Source organism: Euprymna scolopes, chromosome 6 (genome assembly GCF_053919585.1).
Source record: "Euprymna scolopes isolate OS-2025 chromosome 6, ASM5391958v1, whole genome shotgun sequence".
NCBI classification, from domain to species: Eukaryota; Metazoa; Mollusca; class Cephalopoda; order Sepiida; family Sepiolidae; genus Euprymna; species Euprymna scolopes.
Window position 1 is genome coordinate 65,933,907 of NC_136487.1, and position 12,500 is coordinate 65,946,406.

The following is a 12,500-nucleotide window of genomic DNA, read 5'->3' on the forward strand; positions in this document are numbered from 1 at the left end:
ATGATAGATTTGAATATATATATATATATATATATATATATATATATATATATATATATATATATATATATATATATATATATATATATATATATATAACTACTTCATTTACTCACATAAATTTAATATACGAAAGTATAGATTTATGCGTAAACTTAAAGTATTTACTTAAAAAGTGCTCAATACGTAGGTAGAGCTAGTTAGTAATTTATAAAATATATATGGCGATTAAGCTACACTGAATATTCTGCGTTTCATCCACTATAGGATTCGTCAGGCTTATGCGCGAATTCTGTGGTTGCTTCTTGTTTTTATATATGTTGAGGATTTTTAGTTAGCCAATCAGCTTTCTAGTATCCACCGCGCCCCTTCCTATCAGCCAATGGGCATGCATTTTATCGAACAAAGGATCTGTTTTAGAACTAGGTTAGTGGTTTAAGGTAGACGTTTTCCTTTTTTTTTTAAATATATATATATAAATATAAATAAATATACCTAATATTTCTTGTTATTCGGAGTTTCTTTCGCAAATATTGTTGCTTGATAAACTACGCTTTTTGTTAGACATTTATTTTGGACTTGGCAAAGTGTGCGGTATCTACAGTTGCATTTATCTTGTTCGTTATTAGTATTTTATTTATGGTATGGTTGTTCTTGTCCGGGGTTGGTTTGTTATTATTATTATTATTATTATTATTATTATTATTATTATTATTATTATTATTTCTGCTAGTGTTGGTTTTATTTTTGTCATAGTGTCTACTTTTTTTTATATTACATAGGCATGACTTCCTTAGATTTCAAAACCCGATACTATGACCACAAAAGTACATTCAAAAATGAAAAACACCGCATAAAAACAACACTAGCGAATAAATACTGGGAACTCAAAGAAAGCGGACATTCGCCGGTAGTCGAATGGAAAATAATGAGACAAGCTACCACGTGCAGACATTTAGACGACCCATGTAAATTATGCCTCCATGAAAAATTTGCTATCCTATACTTTAAAGAACCCCAAAATCTATTAAACTGTAGACGAGAAATAGATAACAACTGTGTTCACAAAATAAAACTTACTCTAGGATAGCGATACAAAATAGATTTAAAACTAACAATAACAATAGAAAATAAACAAATAAATAAATTAAATAAGCATGAATATACATAAACGATCACACATAGATGTATATATATATATGTATATATGTGCATGTATGTGTGTACACATAGGTATATTTCTTTATATATATATAAAAAAAAGGAAAACGTCTACCTTAAACCACTAACCTAGTTCTAAAACAGATCCTTTGTTCGATAAAATGCATGCCCATTGGCTGATAGGAAGGGGCGCGGTGGATACTAGAAAGCTGATTGGCTAACTAAAAATCCTCAACATATATAAAAACAAGAAGCAACCACAGAATTCGCGCATAAGCCTGACGAATCCTATAGTGGATGAAACGCAGAATATTCAGTGTAGCTTAATCGCCATATATATTTTATAAATTACTGTATATATATATATATATATATATATATATATATATATATATATATATATATATATATATATATATATATACTTGACATTTTCTCGTTATAGACGAGCAGAAGTTATGGCACGTTGACTTAGAGTGCGTGCTTTATGCAAAATTGATGGTTGAAGATGATTAAATTTGTGCTCACGCAGCTTCAATTTACAATCGACCAAGACGCTTTTGTGGTCTTTTCTGACAGTTGTTGTATCTAGGTGACATGAGCATTCAGCATCATTTGTGCCTGTATGATTGCTTTTTAAGTTCAATAAATCACGTCTTTCTGATGTAAAAGAGTCTAAATCATAAGCTATTATTTTTTACTCATCAGAACGGAATGTTTTATCAACACACGAGATTCAAATTTTTCCATTCTTGCAACAGTAGCGTTACTTAAATAACTAATAATCCAATTGGGTTCAAAATTTTGACAAGCTAGCACATTATAAAAAATCATATGCGTTTTTTTGTTTTAGTGTGGCAACTCTATGTCAGACCAAAGACGTGCAGAGGGTGGGTGCTAATGGTGCCCAAGCACCTGCCCTTTTACTTCTGTTTTAAAAATTCCCTTTTCAGAGGAATATACTATGGACCTGTGCTTATCTGTTACTATATTTTTGCTCTCTTTTTCACCTGAGGACCTGCCCTGAAAAAGTTCTCCGCACGTCACTGTATCAGGCACAGGGCTTATTAAGTGATATAGTAAAAACAACTCCTTAAAAGGAAACTATTTCTTTTGTAAGTTTTAGAAATATATTTTTCTTTCTTATAAACGTGGGAGATATTTATGCCCTACCATGTAATTCATAATAGTAAGTCGCATAGAAATTTATTAGAAATCTTTTCCTATAGCCGTAAATAGTTTTGACGACTTCAACCCTTCGGCCTATCTCCAGTCTTCTTTTGCGAACTTTTCGAAAAACAACATGGGATGGAAGAGGGCTTAGAGTCGAAGATTATATGGTAGTCACGAAATCGACCGCCTTGAAATCGTGACAACAGCATAGTACTGTTTCCGGATTATGCGTGTACCATTTGCCTGTGCGTTCGAGATACAGTTGTTTGCGTAATTTCTAGTGTATTGCCCCCCCCCATTTGGTTGTGCCTGTTCTTGTATTCCTTTTGGCTCAGTTTGCTGCATTTCCTTACTATATGGTTTATTTGTCATTCATTCATTCATTCATTCATTATTATTATTATTATTATTATTATTATTATTATTATTATTATTATTATTATTATTATTATGTGTATGGCTGTTGTTATTTTTATACTGATAGCCGGATCATAACAAATGAACATAAGCTATCAGCATCTTCTTCTCGCAGTGTTCCAGCACTATCCTCAAGATTCTTCACCACTCCTTTCTGGAGCATGTTTGTACCATTTTTAAGTGCATTCCAACCCTCTTTTCTTGCATATACTCAAATGGACCTTTCTCGCAATATTGTCATGCCGTCTCTTGTATTCCTTTTGAATTACCATCTCACAACTACTGAGGAGGTGTTATACATTCTAACCTTTCTGTCTACACAGTCGACATAGGGGACTTTCAGCCGTTTTATCAATGTGGTACTTCATATAATATCTCCTGAGCTATTGCTCCTGCGTGTACATACTAGAGAATCTGTCCCAATCTTCAAGTCACATTTTGACAACCGTCGCCAGCTTTTTCCTTTGTCCATTGCCTCTGGTATATTTCTACTGAACTAGCGATGCATTTTCTTCTCAATCCACTTGTCTTTCATTTTTTGTTCATTTATTGCCTTAAATTCATTGCTTCTTATTAATTCGCACCTTTTCAAATTTTTCAAATTTTGACACGCCCTTTATAAGCTATTAGTTCGCACCCTTACATTTTTTCAAATTTTGACACGCCCTTTATAAGCTATTAGTTCGCACCCTTACATTTTTTCAAATTTTGACACGCCCTTTATAAGCCTTTCCTTACAGTTGGAGACGTAAACTGTAAGACTATTGTCTTCATATTTTACATATCGTTCTACACGTATTAGTCCTCGTCCTCCTTTTTTCTTTTCACATATAACCTATCGGCAATACTCCTTGTTCCATTCATTGTCATTGTGTTCTTGTCTTCCTATCCATATCTTTCAGCTAATTTTCTTTCCATTGAATAATACTCACTCCATATTTAAATATAGCTATTGCCCGTGTGTTTACTGTGGATATTTTGTTTCTCCCACTCAGTCTTGACCTAAGAACCAACCGTAGTCTTCTCTTGTATTCTTTTCCTATTATTTCCTTCATTTTAGCTTCTTTTATTTTATTTAATTCCACAATTCCTAAGTAGGTGTCTGTTTCTTCTCCAACTTCTTTTATTATTTCCCCATTCGAAAGTTTTATTCTTTTACTTTCAACAATGTTTCTCCTTTTCAATTTCAAGACACCACACTTCTTCATGCCAAATTCACTACCTATGTCATTACTGAACATTTGAACAGTTCTTACAAGCATATTTAGCTGATAATTGTTTATTATTATTATTATTATTATTATTATTATTATTATTATTGGCTCACATAGAGCTTTCACACAAGTCAACAAACGATCTGATTGGAAACCTGTGGTGTTCTCTGGAAGCTGAGTGACAACAAGTCTCCCCAGACGTCCAGCTCTCTCCATCTCCTTCGATAGCATTTGCAAATAAATTTGGATCATCGCAACAGCCTCTTACCGTTGATTTCTCGCTGGCAGTGGCCATTGGTTTATACTGGAATTTGAGTGGCACTCAGCCCCCCCCAAGGTCCCAGTTCTCTTTGCGCTTGTCCAGCCGAGGTCCTTCTTGACCTTCTCGGCTCTTTGCTATCACTTTTTTATTGGGGGGAGCGGTGTGATGAAACAATCCGGGGATGTATGATGGGAGTGTAGAACTTGTAGATATGCAGCTTCGGTGTTCTTCATTCCCTGTAACGCTTATTCGTTATATTGTCTTCTTGTATTATTCTCCGCATTGAAGGGGTTTCCTTAATATTTCCGTCGTTTTCATTATCGTTAGTCGTTGTACTTTTGCAGTTATTCCTCTGATTCCAATTTCTGACATTCTTTTTTCGAAGTTTTTCGGAATTGTTTCTAGTGCTTCTACTATTATCAGTACTATTTTGATTTTCTTCATCATCCAAATCCCTTTTAACTCTCTGGCTAGCTCTGTGTATTTGCTTCGTTTCTCCTTTTCTTTCATACTCACCCGGTGGTCAGCTGGGACAGCAAAGTCTACGATTTGACAGGACTTTCCTTTCTTGTTAATTATTACGACATCTGGTCTCCTTGCTTGAATGGGTTTGTCCGTCTGTATGTCCATGTCCCATAGGATTTTGTGGTTCTCGTTTTCGAGTACTGTTGCGGGTTTATGCTTGTACCATTTGTCTGTACGCTCAAAATGCAATCGTTTGCACAATTCCCAGTACACCGCCCTCCCCACTTGGTCATGCCTGTTTTTGTATTCCTTTTGGGCCAGTTTGCTGCATTCACATACTATATGATTTATCGTTTCGTCTCTTTGTGCACACAGTCTGTATTTACTGTTTTCTTGTATTTTATCGATCCTTGCTTTGATATGGTTATTATTTTTATTATTATTATTATTATTATTATTATTATTAGCGAAACCCATTATTTTTCTATCTATTTACACACGTGTTTGTAGATAGTACATACTCACGTATGTAAATTACACAATGACACTGAAACCAAAGAGTTAATATTGCTCACATAAATATTAAGAAATATTAAAGAGTTGTTATATATTTTTGCGCATGGAATTGGAAACTCATGCGAAATATATTTAAATTTATTTACGTGGATAAATAGGAGATGTTACCGGGGCATTCTGGTATGACGCTCTTGTTACATAAGTCTTTTTTTTCTCACAACTTCGAACGCACGTGGTGTCTCCTCCCGCGTCCGATAATCCACTTCCTTTACCGACTTCGCTCGACCACCATATTACAAGGCGTTACACAAATGTACCAGTTATTTATTCATTATATTTTATTGCATTTTTCGTGGACTTTTAGCCGGAACGTATTATTAAATACACAAATATGATATTTTGAAATTATCACAGTTTAAACAATATAGAGTGCGAGAAAGCTTGAGAAATACGTAGATACTTTCGACAGAAAGGAGATGGGTGACATGTTCAGATAGTTTTAAAATATGGCTAATTAGAACAATTAAATCAGAATTAGTTTCCAAATATAATGCAATTCCAAAAGTACAGTGTATTTCAGTATGTATTTTGTGTTATTAAAGTGTATAGGAAAACGTCTTAGAGAATCAAATATTGATTAAGTCATACATACTATAGTAATAGGTATTAAAATTAAAAAAAGGCTTCGATATCAAATGACAGACACAATGGTTGATATGCCGTATTATATACAAATATAACTTAATACTGGAGGTCGTGCCGTTATAACCTCCTCATCTTTCGATCCTGTGTTTGGTAGTGTAATGAACTGCCTTTATCACGGCTAAGTGGCCCATCTACCCCATACATACATATAATATTACATACATAAATTAAAACAAGGTCGTCTTAAAGTTTTGACAAACTATGAATATCCACTGTAAGGGTGCCTGCACGTGAAATTTTTGTGGTAAGATTTGCACAATACACATCCACACCTCTCCTAAGTCGACATTGTTGAATACCAGTGGTAAGTGGAGGTTCAGGACGACTGGAAACAATGCCGAGATAAGCGGAAAGCACATACAGCGCCTAGAATTCCCAAATGGTCACCCATCTGATACGAGCCAGGCTCCAAGTTGCTTAACTTTGGCGATCTGACGAGAAAATACATACACACATACATGTAATATTACATAATACATACATACATACATGCATGTAATATTACATAATGCATACACACGTACATGATGATTGCAACATCTTGTCAGACGAGTGCCACTCCCTCAGACACTTAAAGTCCATAAGCCCAAATGCCTGAGGGAGTATCTATACACAGATGATGTTACAGAGTCTTAGCTTTGTACGACAGCTAAGTCTCTCTCTCTCGGTTCAAAATGTTGAGATCCAGCAACAAGCAAGAGCAAGATAGCCAGCAACAAGTTAAACTGCAGACCAGCTAAATGCGGGTACTGGTCTCCCGCTTTATGGTTTTTTTAAATCAGAGATTTGCTTCTCCTAGAAAGGTTGCCTTCACTACGGCTTACGGGAGCCCTCTCCACCCCAATACATATATACACACACACAAGTATACACGGTGCTAGTTGGCCGTTGACCACCAAAAAGGGTTCATTCGCCCTTTTAAAGGTCTTGTTTTTAATCCTTCAGGGAGACTAGCCGCCCTCCTCACCAAACAACTCTGGTGGGGGAACCAGGTTTAGTCGCCGGTGACCCGACCATGAGGCAGGTAGTACTGGGTTACATGGTACCAGTAGCATATGACATGACCTGACCACACGTACATACATACATACATACATACATACATACATACATACATACGTACATACGTACGTAGATTCATGCATACATAATAATTACCTCTTTATTGTCAGAAGTTTGTTATCTTTTTAAGTAAGGGTGTTCGCATGTTAACACTATTAATCCCCGGGTGTACTGTCGGAACACTTTGCAAATTAGACCACACGTATGAAAATTTAACACTGAAGGTCGAGCTGTTATAATTTTCTCAAAAAACTGTTGATCCTGTCGTTGGTTGCGTGATTTAAACTGATTTACAAGTTTAGCTTTGGACACAAGACACCTATCATCTGCAGTGCACTTCAGTTTCTATTGCCTATTCGAAGCCACTATAGTGTGCTCCTTTTTTTCTCAAGACACACTTTAAGACAGTATACACACCGCTCTTCAAAATCTTCACATCTTTTCCTGATGTTTTCCTCCATAAAGACCGGTCTTCCAAGTATCCTCCCATGTTATCTGCATCTATCTCAAATAGTTTCGAGTTATTTAGTTTTCAGTCTTCTCTCTTCGATCTTAACCAGGTGTCCAGTCAAGTGCATCTGATTATGAATGATTTTCTTGTGCTTTATTTTTAAACAAAACAAGATCACTAAATATCAAAACATTTCTTTATCTTTTTATCAGAAAACTTCACCAACAACCCGAATGTCTTATTTTTCCGAAACGAGAGGATCGTGCTATGAGCGTGCCGAATGGCGGGCCACAGCTGGGAATTCCAGGTATTCCCGGCATGAACGCTCCAGGACTGCGCGCGGCTGGGCTCGACGCACCCAACATTGTAACAAATTGGTCGTCTGATTCTGATCTTGCTACGAGGGCAGCAGAAGACCACCTCGATCGCCGGCACCGCGTCCACACTGACATAGAAGGCCGTGGCGATTTGGGCAGAGAAAAAGTGAAATCAAATCGGAAATTTAGTTTCCCCAGTGGTTTGGGTCGCAAGAAAGAAGGAAAGAGTTCTCTGTCGGGAACAGAAACGCCCCCACCGGTGACGTCACAGTGGCCCAATGCGGAGCCCAAACAAACCAGGTTAGTTACTATGAAATATTTAATTGTTTTTGCTCTTTTTTATGTAAAATAGATAATTGCGCTTTATGCTCTCCACTATTTGAAAGATAATCTCTAATTTGCGTGACGAAAAGATGAATTTATGTAATTAATTCCTATTTCAATCGTGTAAATTATTTCGAGTTGAAAATAAAACATACATTCGGGTTGGATTATTTTGTGTGTGTGTGTTTTTTTTTCACACGCAAAGCCGTTCGCTTTTCTTAGCTAAACAACAGCGGTCCCCCTTTCTTCGCTTCCAATCAAACCAAGAATAAATCACACGCAAGCGAGAGAGTGTCCCCAAACCAAAAAAGATTCCCGTCTGTTTTATGCTACAACCTCGAACTCACAACAACGCATAAATTTGCATAATCATACTAATCGTGAATCTGGAGGGTTCATGGTTTGCACGCCACTGCTTCCCTACAGCGGACACATGCCAACCACGAGACATTGCTATACCTCGCCACACCCTCAGCACACTGTTTTCTTTACGTTACTTGCATTGTTTCTTCATTTTTATGTGTTGGGTTATTTCTTTAGACGTTGCATTCCTTACACTTATTTGTTCATTATCCCAGTTTGCAAATTCCCGTTCACCAATTTAACTTGGTATATATATATAATTTAACTTGGTATATATATATATATATATATATATATATATATATATTTGAAAATTTTCCAGGGGGTTCAGTATTTTATAACGGCTAAATACAGACCAAAAAGCATAATGAATTTAAAAAAATAAAAATTGAAAAGGTTAGCTAACCAGGTTTCGTTCCTCATTTATCAAAGCTAAATCGAGGAAAATACGATTTAAAACAAGCAAAAAAAAGTCATGAATATCTTATGAATATCTTATAAATAGCCGTGCGTGTGCCACGAATTTCAGTGCTGACATGTTTACGATCCTTAGTAAGTCGCACTCTCCCTATCATTTGGAAATTTTAGAGACTCTTTTTATTAAGTCATTGAGACCTTGTCTTTGCAAGCAAAAAGAAAATCTCCTAGGACTTAATTTAGTCTCTATGTAATTTTTTCCCCCGTTTGTTTCTGTTTTTTTTCCTACCCCCGCCATATTCATGACTTTTTTGTTTGTTTTAAATCGTATTTTTCTCGATTTAGCTTTGATAAGTGAGGAACGAAACCTGGTTAGCTAACCTTTATTTTCATTTTTTATTTTTTACAAATTCATTATGCTTTTTCGTCTGTATTTAGCCGTTATATATATATATATATATATATATATATATATATATATATATATATATATATATATATATATATATATATATATTTAAAATGGTTCCTATTTACTTGCCTCCTTAGAAGGGGAGAGTTAGACACAATGTCGGCTTTTAATTTGAGAAAAATCCAGCTCACCAAAAAGTTGCACTCTGGATAGGAACAAAAATAAAAATTGCCTTAGTTTAGAAGGATTTCTCATTCTCTTATCGAGGTCATAAAAAGTGAAGTGTAGTATTTGAACAGATACTCCACTTTGCTCCTAGCCATTTTTCTTCGATTACCATAAAAACACATGCTAAATGTGCACGTAATTCTCAAACGTAAAGCGCACACTTGTGGGGGAGGCGCGGCCTATAGATTTTAGTTTAACTGTTAGTTTAAAATCAATAAATATTTATTATTTTATTATTACTACCAACAGTGGAATATTTTGTTTTGAACAAAATCAAATAAAAAAAAGATAATTAAAGGAATCGTTTTTGGCATTGGAAAATAGGCACAAATTTTTCCGATTCCGATACTGATTACGATACCCCCTAAAGGTCACGATTTTTCCGATTCCCCATTCCTATTCTGATTAATCGAACCAGCACTAATATATATATATATATATATATATATATATATATATATATATATATATATATATATATAATCGTCTAGACACTAATACACACACACACACACACACACACACACACACACACACACACATATATATATATACATATATATATATATATATATATATATATATATATATATATATATATATATATACACAGGGTGATTCCAAAAAGCGGGCCCCAACTCTAATTAGACCCCGTTTCTTAGTGTTTTGTCCGAATGAAATGAAACTTTGGTCATAACTAGTTTATTATATTCAAAACATCACATCAAAACACTAGGGTCTTTGGCCTTTTTTTTCTCTGTTCTACAGCATATGTTCTAGATGGCCTCCATTTAGCTTTTGTTTCTTTGTATCCGTCAGAATAACCGGACTTACCACTTGGATTTAATTTTTGAACCTTATATAAAAAAAAAATCTTTACCGGATATATATAAACAAATATTTGACGGATTTCTTATTCAACCAGCGGTGACACGAAGGAAATATGGTTGCATGTGATTTTTACCTAGTGCCTTGGAAGGATTACAAGACACATTGGATTTCTTTACCTTTTCACTACCAGGAGTTTCCATTTAATGATTTAGCATCCATTCTGGATTTAAATTACAATATCCTTTTTCTGCCTCAATGCCCATTTCCCTTATTCTATCTATCTTAAATGTTTTTGATTTTAAATAACGTTAATAACTTTAATTTTCTATGTGTATTGATTTGAGCAAATAAGGTGCACACCAATAAAAAATATTTGCTAATATTTTTCCTTTGAGGAGACAAATAACATCGAAAACTCATGGGTTAAGGAAAAAATTTATTAAATTGTATTCTTTGTTTCCAAACCATAACAATTTCTATATTTGAAAATTAACCTTTCCAATTCATAAAATTTAAATATCTAAATTATTTTCATATCTCTCTCTCTCTCTCTCTCTCTCTATATATATATATATATATATATATATATATATATATATATATAGAGAGAGAGAGAGAGAGAGAGAGATGAATTTAGGAAAACTCGTCTCGGGAAAACTCGTCCCGGGAAAACTCGTCTCCGGAAAACTCGACCCCGGAGAACTCGTCCCCTTTCGCTAGGTAGGAAAACTGGTCTCTTATTGAATAAATATCGATTGAAAACACATTTTATGATCGTTCTTGAAGGAGATATTTTTTTGAAATAGACTATAGCCCCCCCATAATATTAAAAAAATATATATTTTTACTTGTTTAATATTTTTTTTTTAAAAATAAAATCGATTTTCTAAGTGTCCGTTTTCTACCTAACTGGCTAAGTTCTTAGTGGTTTCACTTATTTTAAAGCGTTCATTATGTTCATAAACGAGACCGCATATTTTTTTTATATTAATATAAAAAGAATTTACTTATTTACTGTTGTTTATAAAAGGGTAAAATCGATTTTTCTACCTCGCCGACTGTTGTTTGTTGTTTAATTTATTTGGAATCGTTTATTCGGTAAAGAAAAAAAAACACAGAAAACAAACAAAACACATGTCGAGTGTTACGTGAGAACGAGAAATAATGTCCGGTATATCACATTTTAGGGGTCTTGATAATCGCTAAAAAATAGAAAATTAAAGAAATTACTGGGGGATATTTGGTTTTAAAATGAAAATAATAAACTTTAATATTTTTAAAATATAATTTAGAGAGGGGGTGGGGTAAAAACTATATCTCCCTCCGAAAAACAGCTAACAAAAAATGAAATTAAAAAGATTCTTGATAAACGATAGCGGAGTTTTCAATAAAATTGATTAATAAATTTATTTAGTGATCACTTTTTCTCTTAATGATTGATTTTAGAATTTTGAAGTAAAAATTAAAAAAATTAAAAATGAGTTAACGAGAGATTGTTAGCACATGGCATCTCTCGCGCCAAAAAATATTTCGCTTTTGATTTATTAGTTAATTTTTGCAAAATTTGACAGGACGACAATAAATGTTGATAATTGATAAAATTATAATTTTAAATAACGCATGAGTGCATTTGGTATGAGAGAAAACAAAAACATAACAACAAAAAAAGCTATCATAATTAAAAAACCAAAACAAAAAAGTAACGAAGAATCGAATCGCTCCCTGTTTTTTAATTTTTTTGTTTTGTTTTTTATTATTGTTTTATGACTCCAAAAAACATCGTTAAAATAAGAACAAGAAAAAATTTGTAATTAACTTTTATGAACATAATAAACGCTTTAAAATAAGTGAAACGACTAAGAACTTAGCTAGGTAGGTAGAAAACGGACACTTAGAAAATCGATTTTATTTAAAAAAAATTAAACAAGTAAAAATATTTTAAAAAAATATTAGGGGGGGGCTATAATCTATTTTAAAAAACAATATCTCCTTCAAGAACGATCATAAAATGTGTTTTCAATCGATATTTATTCAATAAGGGACCAGTTTTCCTACCTAGCGAAAGGGCACAAGTTCTCCGGGGTCGAGTTTTCCAGAGACGAGTTTTCCCGGGACGAGTTTTCCGGGCACCATATATATATATAACTACTTAATTTAATCACATAAAATTAATATACGAAAG

The 12,500-nt window shown here is 33.9% G+C and overlaps 1 protein-coding gene across 11 annotated transcripts in view; it reads left to right on the top strand.

Moving 5' to 3' along the window:
- The window catches only part of LOC145277675 (bestrophin-4-like), a 315,957-nt gene that overhangs the window by 258,002 nt on the left and 45,455 nt on the right, over positions 1–12,500 (top strand). For all 11 annotated transcript variants that reach the window (XR_013868194.1, XR_013868195.1, XM_080129346.1 and 8 more), the window contains one exon: positions 7,639–8,043. Coding sequence is in view for 9 of the 11 variants with exons in the window: in XM_080129346.1 (XP_079985472.1) it covers positions 7,639–8,043 (405 nt within the window). In the remaining 2 variants the exon portion in view is untranslated. The remainder of the gene's footprint in view (positions 1–7,638; positions 8,044–12,500) is intronic.